At 43.5% G+C, this 15,540-nt stretch overlaps 1 protein-coding gene across 7 annotated transcripts in view; it reads right to left on the reverse strand.

Annotated features, from left to right (window-relative positions):
• Positions 1-5,072: 5,072 nt before the first annotated feature.
• Positions 5,073-15,540, reverse strand: part of PRKAG2 (protein kinase AMP-activated non-catalytic subunit gamma 2) — a 187,671-nt gene continuing 177,203 nt past the window's right edge. For 6 of the 7 annotated variants that reach the window (XM_072153900.1, XM_072153902.1, XM_072153904.1 and 3 more), the window contains 7 exons: positions 14,677-14,731; positions 13,391-13,517; positions 12,043-12,208; positions 10,593-10,630; positions 9,007-9,153; positions 6,931-7,024; positions 5,073-6,412 (listed from right to left, as the gene is read on the reverse strand). In XM_072153900.1, the coding sequence (XP_072010001.1) occupies positions 6,381-6,412; positions 6,931-7,024; positions 9,007-9,153; positions 10,593-10,630; positions 12,043-12,208; positions 13,391-13,517; positions 14,677-14,731 (659 nt within the window). In that variant the 3' untranslated portion in view covers positions 5,073-6,380. Of the gene's footprint in view, positions 6,413-6,930; positions 7,025-9,006; positions 9,173-10,592; positions 10,631-12,042; positions 12,209-13,390; positions 13,518-14,676; positions 14,732-15,540 lie in introns of those variants that run through there. The other variant, XM_072153903.1, reaches the window with a different exon arrangement.

Here is a 15,540-nt window from a genome sequence, read left to right on the forward strand (position 1 = left end):
GCGGTGCAGCGTCCGGGCAGGGAGACCCGGGCAGCATGCGTTGTGAGTGTGATGCCAGTTCATCGCATTACACTCGCTAGTGTAGAAGGGGCCTAAAGACCCAAAGCTTTTATGGCGACAGATCGTAGGGAGAAAAGATCTCAGCCAAGATGGCCCAGGCACTGCCGGCAGCAATCAAAGGGTTGATACTACCGTGATCAGGACCAGCACCCCATGCATTTGTTACCGGTGGGTGTTTGCAGCAATATGGAGCCTGTGAGCCCTCTCCAAACACCCGCAGCCGACGTGTGAGGGGTTAAAAGCGGCTTATCTATAGATATTGATATCATCAGAGTTTGTCTGAAGAATTCATGGAGGTTTGAATCTTCTGAGAGACATTTTTTATGTTATTATAAGTATTGTGCAGCTTCATCATTGCTATGCTTCATAATGGGCAGCAGAGGGAGCAAGTGCTTTTCTTTCCTTTTCCTCCTATGAAAAGAATGGACTATGGGGGTCATTTACTAAGGGCCCGATTCGCGTTTTCCCGACGTGTTACCCGAATATTTCCGATTTGCGCCGATTGTACCTGAATTGCCCCGGGATTTTGGCGCACGCGATCAGATTGTGGTGCATGCGCGCAACGGAAATGGGGGGGCGTGGCCGAACGAAAACCCGACGGATTCGGATAAACCGCCGCATTTTTTAAAAAAAAGTGTCGCGAAAATTGCGCTTACCTTCATCCAGGTTAGGCCGGTGAATTTCAGGGCATTTCAGCGCACCTCCGGGAACTTCAGCGCAGCAGCCACACCTGGTGGACGGCGGAGGAACTGCCTTCATAAATCCCGGCCGGACCCGAATCCAGCGCAGAGAACGTGCGTTGGATCGCGAATGGGCCGGGTAAGTAAATATGCCCCAGTGTCCTCTAAGTGCTTAGTGCTGTTACTTTCTTCTCTCTAATGCGTTACAAACCCCTGGATCTGTACTCAAGGCAATTATTGAGGACAGAGGAAAAGCACCTCCTATGCATGTCCCAAATGCTGAGTTTTCTCAGAATTTGCAACATAATGCTGGAATTATCTGGTGATTTTCTTGCAATTCCAATCCTATATTTCTGGGGGAGATTCAAAAACTTGTCTATATCTGAATTCTGGAGTAATTTCTGCCTGAAATGTGCCACATTTATTGTCCATTGCATTGAGCCAAAGCAGTTATGGATCCTAATGATTGAGAACATATCACTGAGAGAAGCTGCAACTCTCTTTTCACTCCTGGTTTGGACACCAAAAACTGCATCTGAAAAAGTGAAAGTGTGACTGCGCCCTCAGGCTGGGTTCACACGTTACATTTGGATTGTGTTTCAAAAATTGCTACGTGTGATCGTTAATGAGCGCCCAGTGTTTTGCATATACAAATCTACAGAATCCCTGCTTTTATCATGAAATCTGGATTGTGTTTTGAAACTGAATGTGTAAAAGCAGACTTAAAGGAAGCCTGTCAGCAGAAATGGACCCAATAAGCCACTACTATGTTGTCAAGTGGTGGCCTCACCCAGAAAATCAACTTTAAAGTGAGATTTAACTTGGTATAAAGTCACAAAGACAGAAAACTGAGAGCTGAAGTCAAGCTCTCCTGAATTTATGATGCCCCTTTTGCTGTGACGGACATCGTTCACTAGATTGCAGGGTGCGTTCACATGTTCAGTTTTTCAGATGCAGTTTTTGATGCGCAAACCAGGAGTGGAGTGAAAAAGGAGGAGGAGCGGCTTCTCCCAGTGATATGTTCTCACCCATTATGATCCGCACCTGCTTTTTTTCCTTCAAAAACTGCATGTGAATAACTGAACGTGTGAACGCACCTTAAAGAGACAGATATGATGTCACTGGGCACATGACTACACTGAAGGGAGTCTTCCGATGTTGGGAAAACTTGACTTTATTAGCCAACTCTCCACCTCTCTGACTAAATACAACTAGCTTAGATGCCCCCCATCTGCTGCAGAAGAGAAAACGGGACAAAAATTGTGGCGCGCTTAGCATTCTGTTGAAAGCTATTTTTGCCCTGTGCCACCCATTTTGCGCCGCTCTTTACTTAACCACCTCACAGTATAATGTCCCCCTTATTGCCTCATCCCCCCATCTCACATTATGTCCCTCCAGGTCCCTGTCACATTGTAGCCCCTCTGATATTGTGCCCCCAGCCATCCATATTATTGTGCCCATTCCCCAGTAGGTCCCCCAGTTATTGTACAGACCCAGCAGCTCTGCTTATTTTGCCACCCACCACAGCAGCTCCCCCTCTTATAGCTCCCATACCGTAATAATAAACATACTCATTTTTCCTTGTTCCCGTGCAGCAGCTTCTCTCTCACATGATGTCATCACCTGCCAACTCTGCAGAAACAGAGGACCGGCGATAGTGAACCATAATAATTCCTTTATATAGAGCACACAGATTCTGCAGTGCTGCACAGAGTTTACCAGATCAGTCCCTGTCCCCAATGGGGTTCACAATCTAATCAACCTACCAGTATGTTTTGGAGTGTGGGAGGAAAGCAGAGGCTGGTGCTACACGCACCGTTTTGCGTTTGAAAGCGCAAACCAAGCCGCGCCCCGATCGCATCGGCATTCTATGGAAACGCCTGCGATCGGGAACAAGCCGCTAGTGTTTTGCATTAATTTTACGCAAAACACAGGTGGCTCGTTCCCGATCGCAGGCGTTTCCATAGAATGCCGATGCCGTTTTCAAACGCAGACAAAGCGGTGCGTGTGTCACCAGCCAGAGGAAACACATGCAAACATGGAGAGAACACACAAACTCTTTGCAGATGTTGACCCTGGGACTTGAACCAAGGATGCCAGCGCTGCAAAGCTGTAATGTTAACCACTAAGCCACTGTGCTGTCCCTAACCATTGTAATCAGCTCTATCGGTGTCCGGAGGATGCGAGAGCTCTTGTCCCGGATATACCTGCCGCCAGGCGGGACAGACCACAGTGATCGGGACTGTCCCGCTGGATCCAGGTGGTAGAGTTTATATCTGGCTTCAAAGTGGACTCTGTGGATGATGCTAGTATGCACGGAAGAAACATGATCTGCACACAAGATAATGCTTGGATATAGGGACAAACAACCATATCATACATCAGTTTCCATTTATGCTAATTGGAATTTATCTGAATTTTCTGGCGTATGCCCAGGTATTGTTACTATTTCTCCCATATGCCACCTCCATGCCAAGTAAGCTTGGAGTTATGTGAAGGGTGCCATGCCTGCAGGCAGAATAGGCTGGAGCACGGCAGTCCTGTCCTGCACTATAGCGCAACTGCTCCCTACCCATTAGCTTTTACTAGGGCTTTTATTGCGTTTCAAAACAAAATTCAAGCTCATCATCAATTAGCAACAAGTGTTTTGCCAATTAACAAAGGTCGCAACTTCGTGAACGCAAGCGTTTAATGTAAAAGTGTCCGAGTTTGGGAGTTACTCCACCCTGATGAGCTTGATATGCGTTTTTTTTGCATATAAACAATGCAAAATATGTGTAGATTGTTCCAGAAAACAAGCGGTTCACTAGAAAAAAACACTACAAACACTACATGTGAACGCAGCCTAACAAAGGGATGGACTCGCTCATGGTGGCTGCGGTGACACAGGCTTCACTAATGAGATCCAATCATTGTGTTGGAGCAGCAATTCTTATGCATTCCAGACTTGTCTGTAACAAATCATTGTGTTCCACCTGAAATAACAATAGTGGAGCAGCTATTGAGAGATAACAGTAGGGCGTCTGTATAGACTGTAGGGACACATCAGGATAGGGATGGTGGGGGGCTCATCTGCTGTGATCCCTTCTGTTCAGAAGAAACTCCAGCAGTGTGGAGATCAAATTGTGTAAAATAGCATAAACACATTCTCTAGATCACTGATGGCGAACCTTTTAGATACAGAGTGCCCAAACTACAACCAAAACCCACTTTTATGTCGCAAAGTGCCAACATGACAATTGCAGTAACCTATTGGTCTCTGCTGTATCACAAGTTTTAATCATATTGGAGTCCTGAGGAAGCAGGAGACTTTTGGATTGCACCTCATCTCCAGGTTCCCCTGAATAGGAAGAATTAAAATAGCACTGAGCGTGGCACGTCCTGAGCTGTCTTGGACTGCAGGGAAGAAGCCTTGAGTCCCATCTGATAAATTCTGTGCTGGGTGAAAGGGCTCAGAGTGCCACCTCTGGCACCCGTGCCATAAGTTCACCACCACTGCTCTAGATGATCCCCGGTCACTCCTGTACCCATTCCCAATGCTTCCTGAGGCACCGCTGTTCACACCCCTCCACGATAATGTAACAAATACATGTTCCACCAATCACGGGCTGAGGGGCAGAGAGCTGCTGTGGCCAGTGATTGGTCAAGAAGGCATTTCCTGTGTGCCAAGGGCCAAATGGGAATCCTAGGTGGGAACAGCTTTTCTAATATATAGAAATATATATTTTTCTTGAACGGGTAAAATATTTTTCATCCTGGGCAATTCCTAGAAGGGAGTTTCCGAGGACCATGATAATGGTTGCCCATCAGTAGGATAGCTCATAGTTGAGCACTCTGATAGGGATATAAATATCAGTTAATGGGTGGTCCGACTCCCAGCAACCGCACATATAAACTACTTGTACAGACTGTGGGGCTTTGTATAAGTGTCACATACAGCGGTGTACTATATTGGTCATGCTTAGTATTGCAGCTCAGCCATGTTCAGCTGCAACTACACCATGTGACAGAGATCTGGGGGTAGACCACCAATCGTAGGTCTCATGCACACAACCGTGCGCTTCACCTGGGCCAGACAAGTGGAGAAGAAGGGGCGTTCGCTGAAAAAGGTCAACGTTGCAAATCTGGCCAAAAGTAGGACCTGCTCTATATAATCCTGGTGCGGTGAGAAAACAGCGTAACAGACCTCTATGGCGGCCGTCATTACATCCAACACGGTCATGTGCATGGGGGCCTCATATTAATGACCCATCCTATAAAAGACCATTGTAATTCTGGAAACCAAAATAAAACCAGGAACATACTGGGTGCAAAGACGATTCAAGACAAAACTACCACAAACAATGCATCTTTTATTGCCCTGTGTAAAGTAAGTGCACCCTCCATAACGTCACATTAGAAATTATCTGCAAGCTTTTTCACCCTTCTCCTCCCAGACAGTAAAATAAAATGTACACTCTTTATCAACCCATCGGAAAACATACAGGAAAAAAACCATCATTGGGGAAAAAAAAAAAAAAAAAAAAAAAAACACAACCTTACAAACATGAGGATTTTACAGTTTCCACAAAAAATATATTTATATAGATGAGTTTCTCTGGCACTTCTACTTATATACATTACAGTACAGGATACCAGTTTCCGATAAATCTTCCCATCGAGCCGCAACAATGATGAAACAACGTGCGCGGTTTATTCTTTACAACAATCAACGGTTTATTCATAGGGGCGAGACCTTTCGGTCTTCGCCGGTTTGGTGCAAATTCCTTTAAAATTGAATGTAAAAAATAAATAAACGTATAATTTTTTTTGTTCAGCGTCTCTTGAATCTGTGGTATATCGAAGCGGTAGAAAGGTCATTGTTGCGGGAAGGATGAGGATGATGATGGGGGTGGCGTGCCTGATGTGGGTTACAGTAGAAGAGCAGGACGAGGAGAAGCACAGCTATGATGTATATATTGCTGCAGCCCAGACACGAGGAGGAAGAGATTCCTTATGGTCCACATTGGGGACCTCGCTCCTGGATGTTGATCTATAAGGACTAAACGCGCATCTCTTAAATAGTTTCTGATATATATAACCTACCCTAGTGACACCGCGTGGACACAAGGAGAGGGGGACAGTAACCGATTTTGGTGCTATGATGGTCTTTGGCACCTGCATCGCACACAGTCACTCGGCATTCACATTCAATACAGTGTCTAACATTGCACGGCCATGGGGGGAGGGGTCCCCGTATTAATAATATATACACTGCACACTAGGACCGCGCCCTAGCATCAAAACTCTTCAAGAACCCAATAGAATTCCAAAAGCAGGTAGAAAACGGTGTATTTGGATATGTCGAACAAAAAAAAAGAGGAAAAAAAAAAATTAAGCGAATAACAACGAAATAATCTGTTGCATCACCATCGGGGTATCCTCCTCTGAGAAATGTCTGTGCCATTGTGCCGGCTCAGATCAGAACTTTCCATTGCGTCACACACATTCTCCAGGAGTCTTCTGCCCACATATCGCAGTCCATGTATCTGAGGCAAAAGTTTGACAAAAAAACATAATCCAAGTTCTTTTTGTTTGTTTTTTATTTTGTTTTCTAGAGAAAATGTTGATGAAGGGTTCAGGAAGGGAGAGGGGAGGGGATCAGTCCGCTTCGCTTTCCTTTCTTTTGGCACCTGCAAGATATAAAAAGGAAAACATGAAAGTGAGAAATAATTTTATTTCTGCACCTAATAATCCAGAGATTCTATGATGAAGTGATGCAACCGTTAAAAGCAAGCATGGCAAACCAGGGACACTTACTCAGAGATCCAGGCACAGCGACTGTGGTAAATCTTCTTATATTTATCCATGGCCTCCCACCTTGTAAAATCAATTTTTAAAATTACGCTAATAAGCCTGAAGGGGTCCTGGGGGCGTTACCAGAGCCCTTCGGTGCTCCGGTTTCTGCGCAAGATTTTGGAGACAGACACCCAAGGTTCTAGTACAAGAAGCAGCAAACTATATCCAAATTCTAGTGTTCATTCTGGAGCTGTATACTCATTAGGTGGCACCAAGTGACTGAAGGAACGTCTATAAATGGACCCAATATGAAGGATTTCCTAGCAGTGTCCTTAATCCCAGGAATCAGATCTAAATCATTTCTATCCTCCTATCACTAGTGTGATAAGGTGATGGGGAGGCCATTACCCACCTGCAGGGGACAGCACCAGTGCTTGCAGGATATCCGAGAGAGATATAATTCCAACAATGCTGTGAGCTTCATTCACAACTACCAGCCGATGTACCTGGGGAACACATGGCAAGTCATCACTGGAATATACTGTAAACAATCAGATCATAAATCTCTTTATGTGCACTTTCTGGGATGCATTCTCTCATGCTGGACATTGCCTTTAATGATCGTCACAGGCCGCACATTTCTCTTCTTGCAGGTGACAATTAAAATGCACAACCGGATTCCTTAAATCGCCTGCATTCGGAAAATCGTGTACACGTCCATTAGATACGGAAGTGATAGAACTGTACAGGAGTGTTTATATTGCTGCGTGCATGTAGGAAAGGTGGGAACATGGCGGCCTCCTGCTGTAGGGATATGTTCATTCAAGGAAAATGGGAGCTGTAGTGCAGGTGATACTAGAAAATTATAGAATGGAATGTATTATACTTCATTATCACCCGCACTACAGCTATATTATATTATTATAGAGGACCTGTCACCCACAATTTCAGCACTAGGAGCTGCTTACTAAGGTAAGCAGCTCCTAGTGCTTAAACGCCGCAACATCGGAAACCTCCGGTAACGCTAACACTATGGCAGAGTACAATGTAATCGTCAGACGGCTCGCAAAGCGGTCCGACATATTCATGAGGGGGCGGTCCGAGGCGCTGCCTCTTCCCCAGAACCCCCTGCTCGCTCCATAGGCCGGCGGAGACTGCCGCGCGTCATGCAGCAGTCACCGCCCCTAACCGCGCCCCCTCATAAATACATCGGACTGCTTTGCGAGCAGTCCTACGATTACACTGTACTCCGCTGCAGTGTTATATAACGGTAACGCTATGCTAACACTGCAGCGTTTGTTTAAGCGCAGCTCCTAGTGCCGAAATTATGGGTGACAGGTACAGATAAATAAAGCAGCATCTCTGTGCTTCTTTCCCGCTTCTTTGTCCTGTAGTGAGCAGTGTATGCGAAAGCCACTTCGGACAAATAAGGAGGCTGAAGATTAACTCTCATATCTAGAGAATATATTTTGCAGGATAATTCAGCTCTCTGAAGAGACCAAAAAGAGTCAAGTCATTAGACACTTGATCAGGTTCCTTTATCTCTCGGCTGTCAATGGATACAGGACAGAAAGCGGATTTACACAAACTGCTTTAATAAGGAAGAAATGAAAGGAAAAAGAAGGACACAAGAACAGATTTCTCTAATAAAATGTATAAATTATAATAAATAATAAAGTATATTACAAAATTTATCATCTGCAATATTTATTTAGGCAACTGTCGAGAGTTTAGTTAAAAGGGAACCTTTCACCACATTTTTCACAAATGCAGCTAGTGACAGGTTCCCATAGATCCCTATTAAATGTCCCACTTCTTTTAGCTAAAAATTGTTTTCCTCCCTGCCATTAAATTTGCTATCTTACTTGGTATACAGCCAAATCCTGAGCGAGTCAGAGGGGACGTGTCCTCTTGTCTTCACTTATTTCTACGCCTCTTCACGTCCCCTTCTTACCATTCAGAAGTACATGCCTTGTGGCCAGGGTGATGTCATCCAAGGTCCTTTAGCCACTAAAATTTGCAAAATCTACCACTGGTATGCATCTAATCACATGAAATCACAGCATGCCTCCATGGACTTTTACCTCTCCTTAATGGAGGCCAATATGATTTCATGTAATCAGATACATACATAGGGTAGGTTTTGCAAAGCTAAATTGGTAAATGACATTATCCTGGTCATCTGACATTAAGTGCCGAATTTTGAGATGGAGGTATGGGGTGGAATAGAAAGGTGTGAGAATGGGGGGAGGGGACACCCCTCTGAATCACTCAGGTTCTGGATGTATGCCAGGTAAGATAAGAAAGTTAATTTTATGCTGATGAGAGGGAAACAATTTTTGGCAATATGGGTCTATGGGAAGCAGTCACCAGCTGTATTTGTGAAAAATGTGGTGACAGGTTCCCTTTAAGACAAAATACTCTCAAGCACAGCCTTACATGTCGCTGTAGGGGCTTAATCCTACGACAGTACAAATACTGCTCTTACCTCTGCTCTGACTATTCGGTCCACAATAGTCTCCAGTGTTTCTAGCTTATTGCATTTTACTACACCTTCGAAATACTGTGAGCGGTGTTCCAGTGCCTGTGTCACGGTGATGTCTAAATTATTATAGGTTTTCTCAGCAGCAAGGTTCTGAAAATGAATTATGCATCTGTCAATAAAAGTACGGTAAATTATAAAGGAGATGACGGCAGGACGGAGCCCATTATATACAATACAGTCATGAACCCTGCACTGCAGCTATGTACAAGGCCACACCAGCTGCTCCACCCAGTCTGTAGAAGACCCAGTTATCTTGCATCAGGCAGCTAATAGCGTTACTTTTATCAGTTGTATATCCTGGTTTTATCGCTATGGAGAACGCATAGCAATAGCAAGTAAAGCCAGATATTCACATAACATCCACTGGTTACATTAAAGGGGATGTGGGTAAAATCCTTTTTTTTTTTAGCAACTATTCTTTGGAAAGTAGATGAATGTTAGCTCCACCTTTTATGGCAGAGGCAATGAGGTGTGTGATGGAGGAAAGATCCAGCATGGGGCTTTACTAAAAAACTATTCGAGTACATCCTCAACTTCTCCTTTAATTTGCCAAAGTAAAGAACAGCTCTAATGAGTCTTCCATTATCTCTTGGGGACACATTTGTAACATGTAATTCTACATTCAGACTGTGGGGGCGCTGTAGGAAATTTGAACGCCTGCTGCTAGGCTCCCCCTGCAGATTACAGCTCTGTAATAGGAATACGAGCCTAAGTAACCATAAAACAGGCGGTACACGTTGTAGCAGTGTTTTCTCTCCCCCCCGAGAGGCGACATACAATGATGTATCCAAGGAGCTCACATGAGGATTATTCTATTTTAATCCTTCAATTTTCAACCATCCATCGATTCTGTCACCGGTGTTAAATAAAAGCGACGGCTGTGAAAACCGTGATAACAGTAATACGGATTCTTCTTATGGAGACGCATGTAGCGGCAAGGTGTGAAATATCTTTAATTAGGCTGGATATTCTGGCAAGTGTATGCAAGATGGAAACATCATCTCTAGACTGGCAACATGAAGGCACCGCAGATTATTACAGGAAAAACTGTGCGCTACAATTACGGTTTACAATAACGAGTGTTAAAGGGGCTGTAAGAAAAAAAAAAATATTATATATCTATCCATCTATCTATATCCCCTGCTAATATGGCCTGTTAGGACATAAAAAGGGCCATGGGGGGGGGGGGGGGAATTCTATGTTTAGAACCTCTGTCTATGATCCAAAACAGAAAGCTATTCTATAGTAAAATATCATGTTCTGGTGAACTAGAGATGACAATTTATTACATCTGAATGGACACGCCGTTAAAGTACTTAACTTACTAAATTCTGGGTGTCCAAGAACTGGGGGAGGGGCCCGCTCTCACTACAAGGGGCAGAACACAGACCCCTCTCCCCCCCAGGACAGGCAGACTGCATAGAAAGTAATGCTTTATATAATATTTGCTAAATGTAACCCCCCCCCCCCCAGACAAAGGAGCAAAAGTTTAGAGAGAAATTTGTGCATTTAAGACCAAGTATACTTACAATGACATCAAATTTGGAATAAATATCTACAACTTTCCCTGTAATGAAATAAAAGATCTGGTTAGATTTGCAGCTAGAACAAGTCTTATCCAGGTGGACACAGATTACAGATAACATTTTGGGATTAAATGTTGCTTTATGATGCAAAGTAATTTTTTTTTTATTAATCTAATACCTCCACATTTATCTACTACTAGTATGACTTAAAGGAACACTCCAGGTCACAGCTAATTCATTTAATAATACCTTGTGCAGAGCCTGAAGGCAGGAGCGCGACTCCAGGTTCTAGGAATAATGAGAATGGGTCATGCTCCTCCCTCCAGGCCCTGCACCTTGTATTAAACAATGAATTAGCTATGACTAGAGTGTTCCTTCAAGTATAAGGCCCCTTCCACACTTGCGAGTGTGATGCACTAAATTCGCATCACACTCACAGCGAGTGCTGCCCGGATCTCCCGGCCCGAACGCTGCAAACCGGAACTGATCTGACATGCTGAGTTCAGTTCCGGTTTGCAGCGTTCAGGCCTGGAGATCCAGGCAGCACTCACTGCGAGTGTGATGCGAATTTAGTGCATCACACTCGCAAGTGTGGAAGGGGCCTTATACTTGAAGGAACACTCTAGTCATAGCTAATTCATTGTTTAATACAAGGTGCAGGGCCTGGAGGGAGGAGCATGACCCATTCTCATTATTCCTAGAACCTGGAGTCGCGCTCCTGCCTTCAGGCTCTGCACAAGGTATTATTAAATGAATTAGCTGTGACCTGGAGTGTTCCTTTAAGTCATACTAGTAGTAGATAAATGTGGAGGTATTAGATTGATAAAAAGTGTGCAATGGGCCCAAGATCCATACCCACAAATATCCAAATTATTCTTTTAGTTCCCAACCTTAAAAGGAGCGTTTCCATTGCAACAAATAAAAGGTTTTTGTTTGTATAATGAAACATTATACAATTCCCTAATGTGCTTACTGTATCAATTCCTTGTGGTTTTCTAGATCTCTGCTTGCTGTCATTCAATAGGAAAAAAAGATGGTCCCTTGTCATGTGATGTCACACAGGTGCACAGCTGGTTATATCACACAACTGATTACAGATACTCTCAACTAGCCTAGCGCCTGTGTGACATCACATGACCAGGGATCGGTGTTAATCCTCAAGGAAGTAAACAATGAAGCTTCATGTTAAGTGACAAGCAGAGATCTAAAAAAAAAAAAAAAAAAAAAAAAACAAACAAACCGAGGAATTGATACAGAAAGTATATTGGAAAATAATTTTTGCTGAAATAGGAAATTCTACAAATTCTCAATAAGAAAGTTTAACTTTGATTCTTAGGGATGGCAAGTAAAAAAAAAAAAAAAGCTGCTGTACTATTTTTTTCCCACTATTAAAGACAAAATTAGATATGACCGATCACCATGTTCTGATGAAGATGCACCAATGGGATCTTACCCGACTCATCCACAACCGGCAATGCAGAAACCCGTCGTTCTACAAATATATTCAAAGCTTTGATGATGGGAGTGTGGGGATGGATGAAGGCAATGTTGTGGTAAGTCCCTATCCCAAGTTCCTCTAGGTTTTTCTTCATGAAGGCAGGCTTTGGCATCTCTGACACCTGCAAGAAGAGACCAAATCTCAGCCATTTACCAAGTAACAGACAAAAAAAAAATCTACTAAAACTCAAGTTTATAGTAGATATAAGTATATTAGACAAGTTAAAAGATAGGAGCAGTAATTTACTCTGGAGCGATCCTCTGATACATAACACTTGAGGTGATGGCTCATATCAAGAGCAATAACCTAGATGTGACATATTCCCTTAATACTCAGTGGGGCACATGAATCAAACTTTTGGTTTGTCTTTTTATTTAATTTTTGAGACTTTTCACTGCGCTTTTGCTCATTTGCGACTATTTTTGCACCCAAAACGGTCTCCATTGAAAGTTCACCAATGTCTAGTTTTCTGCAGCGTCTCCTGAGTTATCACCTGAATCCAGAAGTGAAAGTTTAAAAAGGCACAAATTTTGGCACAAATCTGCAGTTGCCCCAGACCAGGTGTAGAAATTGGCTCAGAACTGATTAAAAAGTCGCGTCTGATCTTTGGTGAATATGACACATTTATCAAGAAGGAAAAACTGCCAAAGAAAAGCCAAGAAAAGTCTCAAAAAACAAGACGGACAAAGCCAGACCTACCTTGTCGACAGGTACCCCAGCTTTGTCGACAAATCTATGTAAAATATACTCTACCAAGGATAATCTATGCTTGTGGCGCATCCCCATCACCAAAACAGGGGTCTTCTCCTGACTAGTGATAGCGCAGAAGGTCGAGCATGTGTCCCGCTGCTCCGTTCAATACTATGGCGAGAACTGCCGAGCACAGCGCTCAATGTCCGTGACTAGGCGGGACACCCGAGCGCTGTGATCTGCAATTTCCAATACTTCCATAGTAGTGAACGGAGCAGCATGATGCATGCTCCTCTGATCCTCCACACATTTCTGGGATCTCAGTTCTCCGGATTGCCGTTGCTCAGCAGTTGGACCCGCAATGAGATTCTTATCCCCCCCTCCTCTGGATAGGTCAAACCAAAAGTTTACAAAATTTTAAGAAACTTCTTAAAAAACAGGAGAACTTTATATTTCAGCTGCAGTGGATTCATGTCATGAGGGGGGCGGAGAGGTTTCCAGCTGAGGTAGCGCTGTGTCCAACTGGTGACGTTAAAATCCATAAATACAGATGGTTCCCACCTATAAATAGACTGACAGAGGAGAGGAACAGTCGGGACTCTTCTTTACTTACAAAAAGCTGAAGAAACTTGAGGATTCTCTTGTGGGTAAGAATATAAAGTGCATTCCCGCTGACTGGGTCGATGACCGGTAACCGGTGGATTTTGTTTTTGATGAGTGAATATACTGCATCGTATAGGCTGAAGGAGAGACATGAACACATTACACACTGCGTAACAATGAAGCTGACTACAGTAGTGAATAGTCTCAGGATCAATAAAGAGGTTTTGCTGGACCAAATTTTTAATGACTTATTCATATAGATCATCAGTTGGGGGACATGGGCTCACTGCACCCATTCACTTCAATAGAGCAGCCGCCCAATATACTACAGACTGGGAAGTACTTCCAGCTCTCTCCATAGTGTAGAATAGAAGCCGTACAAGATGTTACACCCTTAACTTATTTCTAAGACTAAGGTCGCACAGAGCATTGAAACATTGGTACTGGCTAAAGTACTACTAAACTCAGAAGCACAATATTGAGCCCCGTTCTATCATTTTCAGTACTCAGTGACTTATGCCCTTCTACAGACTCCAAGAAGCTGTCCGCAGGGGAATCCTCTGAATAGATGCGTCAGGCCATTGGGAGAGCAACTAAGAGCTACACTAGAACTTCCATAGAGTTACACTGTGCCACAAGCTCAATGCACGGGTATATAAAGATGTATCTTCTCAAAGATCCCTCTATATATCATTATATATACAAATTAAATCGCTACATAATAAAACAACTGCACTAGTGCAATCCACCTACCATATTTTTCGGAATAAAAAAAGAGAAAAAAACTTTTTAGCAAGATTTTTTTTTTTTTTTTTTAATTGCAAAAAATGTCTTTTAGTCTAAAGGTCAGGAGGATCCAGCACTACCAGACCCCCCTGACCGCTGTACTGGAGATTGGGTAAAGCAATGACAAAGTGTTTCTCCTGATCTCAGAAGACAAAGCCTCTGCTCTCTCCCTTTCCCAGCTGTCCTGACATGAGCAATACTGCAGGACCTAGAGTTATGTCAGAATCACATGCTTCCTGCATCACTGCAAGGTCCTTAAACACTTTCTTGCCTTCACAGGATAGTGACAGAAGAGTGTTGCAGCTGGAATTGGGAAGAAGAGCCGAGTGTGTGAGTGAATGGACGTAGCAGAGTGTGAATGATGTATGTATGTATGTGCTCTTCTTTTTGTGCTGGTGTATAATGTAATTTTATATATATATTATTATATTTGATATTTTATTTATTTATTTTTGGATGACTAAATCTGGGGTGTATCTTACAGTCCAAAAAAATATGGTATATTCTTACCTTGCATCTGGAGTAATATTCACCAAAGGCTTGAAGGTTTCTTGTAAATACAATTCTGTAGAAACACAGTCATGACAGAAATGTGGTCATACGCATAGCAATGATGAGCCGAGAATTGTGCGATCACTAAATCCTAGAGTAGGAAAACCCACCCTTTAAAAGGAAGCACTCAACATAAAAAGAGCAAAACAACACACACAGCCCTTTCCCAGTTTTATTCCCACCTTTCTCTTGATCTTATTTTGCCGAATATTGCAAATAATTTAAAAACAAATGGTATCAAAAAGTGGTCTAACATATGAAGGTTAGTATATATAATATACACTGTGGTCTGTATAAGGGGGATGGCCTTTTGGAGAGCTTAGCCTTCTCCTTACTGCCCTCTGGATGCAAGACGACTGGGTGGAGGAGACGCTGTATACAGTATGAGCGCCCCTTTTACAAACCAAAGATGGATCTGAAAGGTGGGAGATTAACCCTGTGTGCTCTGCAGGATCTCTACAAGCCTGTTTGCGTCTGCTGAATCGGTCCTTTAAAGAGGACCTGTCACCCAAATTTTCGGCACTAGTGCTTGAACAAACGCTGCAGTGTTAGAGTGATAGCGTTACCGGAAACAGTGTAATTGTCAGACAGCTTGCAAAGTTGTCCAACACATTCATGAGGTGGCGGAGTTGGGGCGTGACTAGGGGTGGTGACTGCCGCCTGGCATGCGGCAGTTACTGCCGGCCTATAGAGCGATCCCCCTCATGAATACATCGGACTGCTTTGCGAACGGTCCGATGATTACACTGTACCCCACCGAAGTTGGAGGTTTACGGGAACGCTATCACTCTAACACTGCGGCGGTTGTTCAAGCACTAGGAG

Source organism: Engystomops pustulosus, chromosome 5 (assembly GCF_040894005.1).
Source record: "Engystomops pustulosus chromosome 5, aEngPut4.maternal, whole genome shotgun sequence".
Classification (NCBI taxonomy): Eukaryota; Metazoa; Chordata; class Amphibia; order Anura; family Leptodactylidae; genus Engystomops; species Engystomops pustulosus.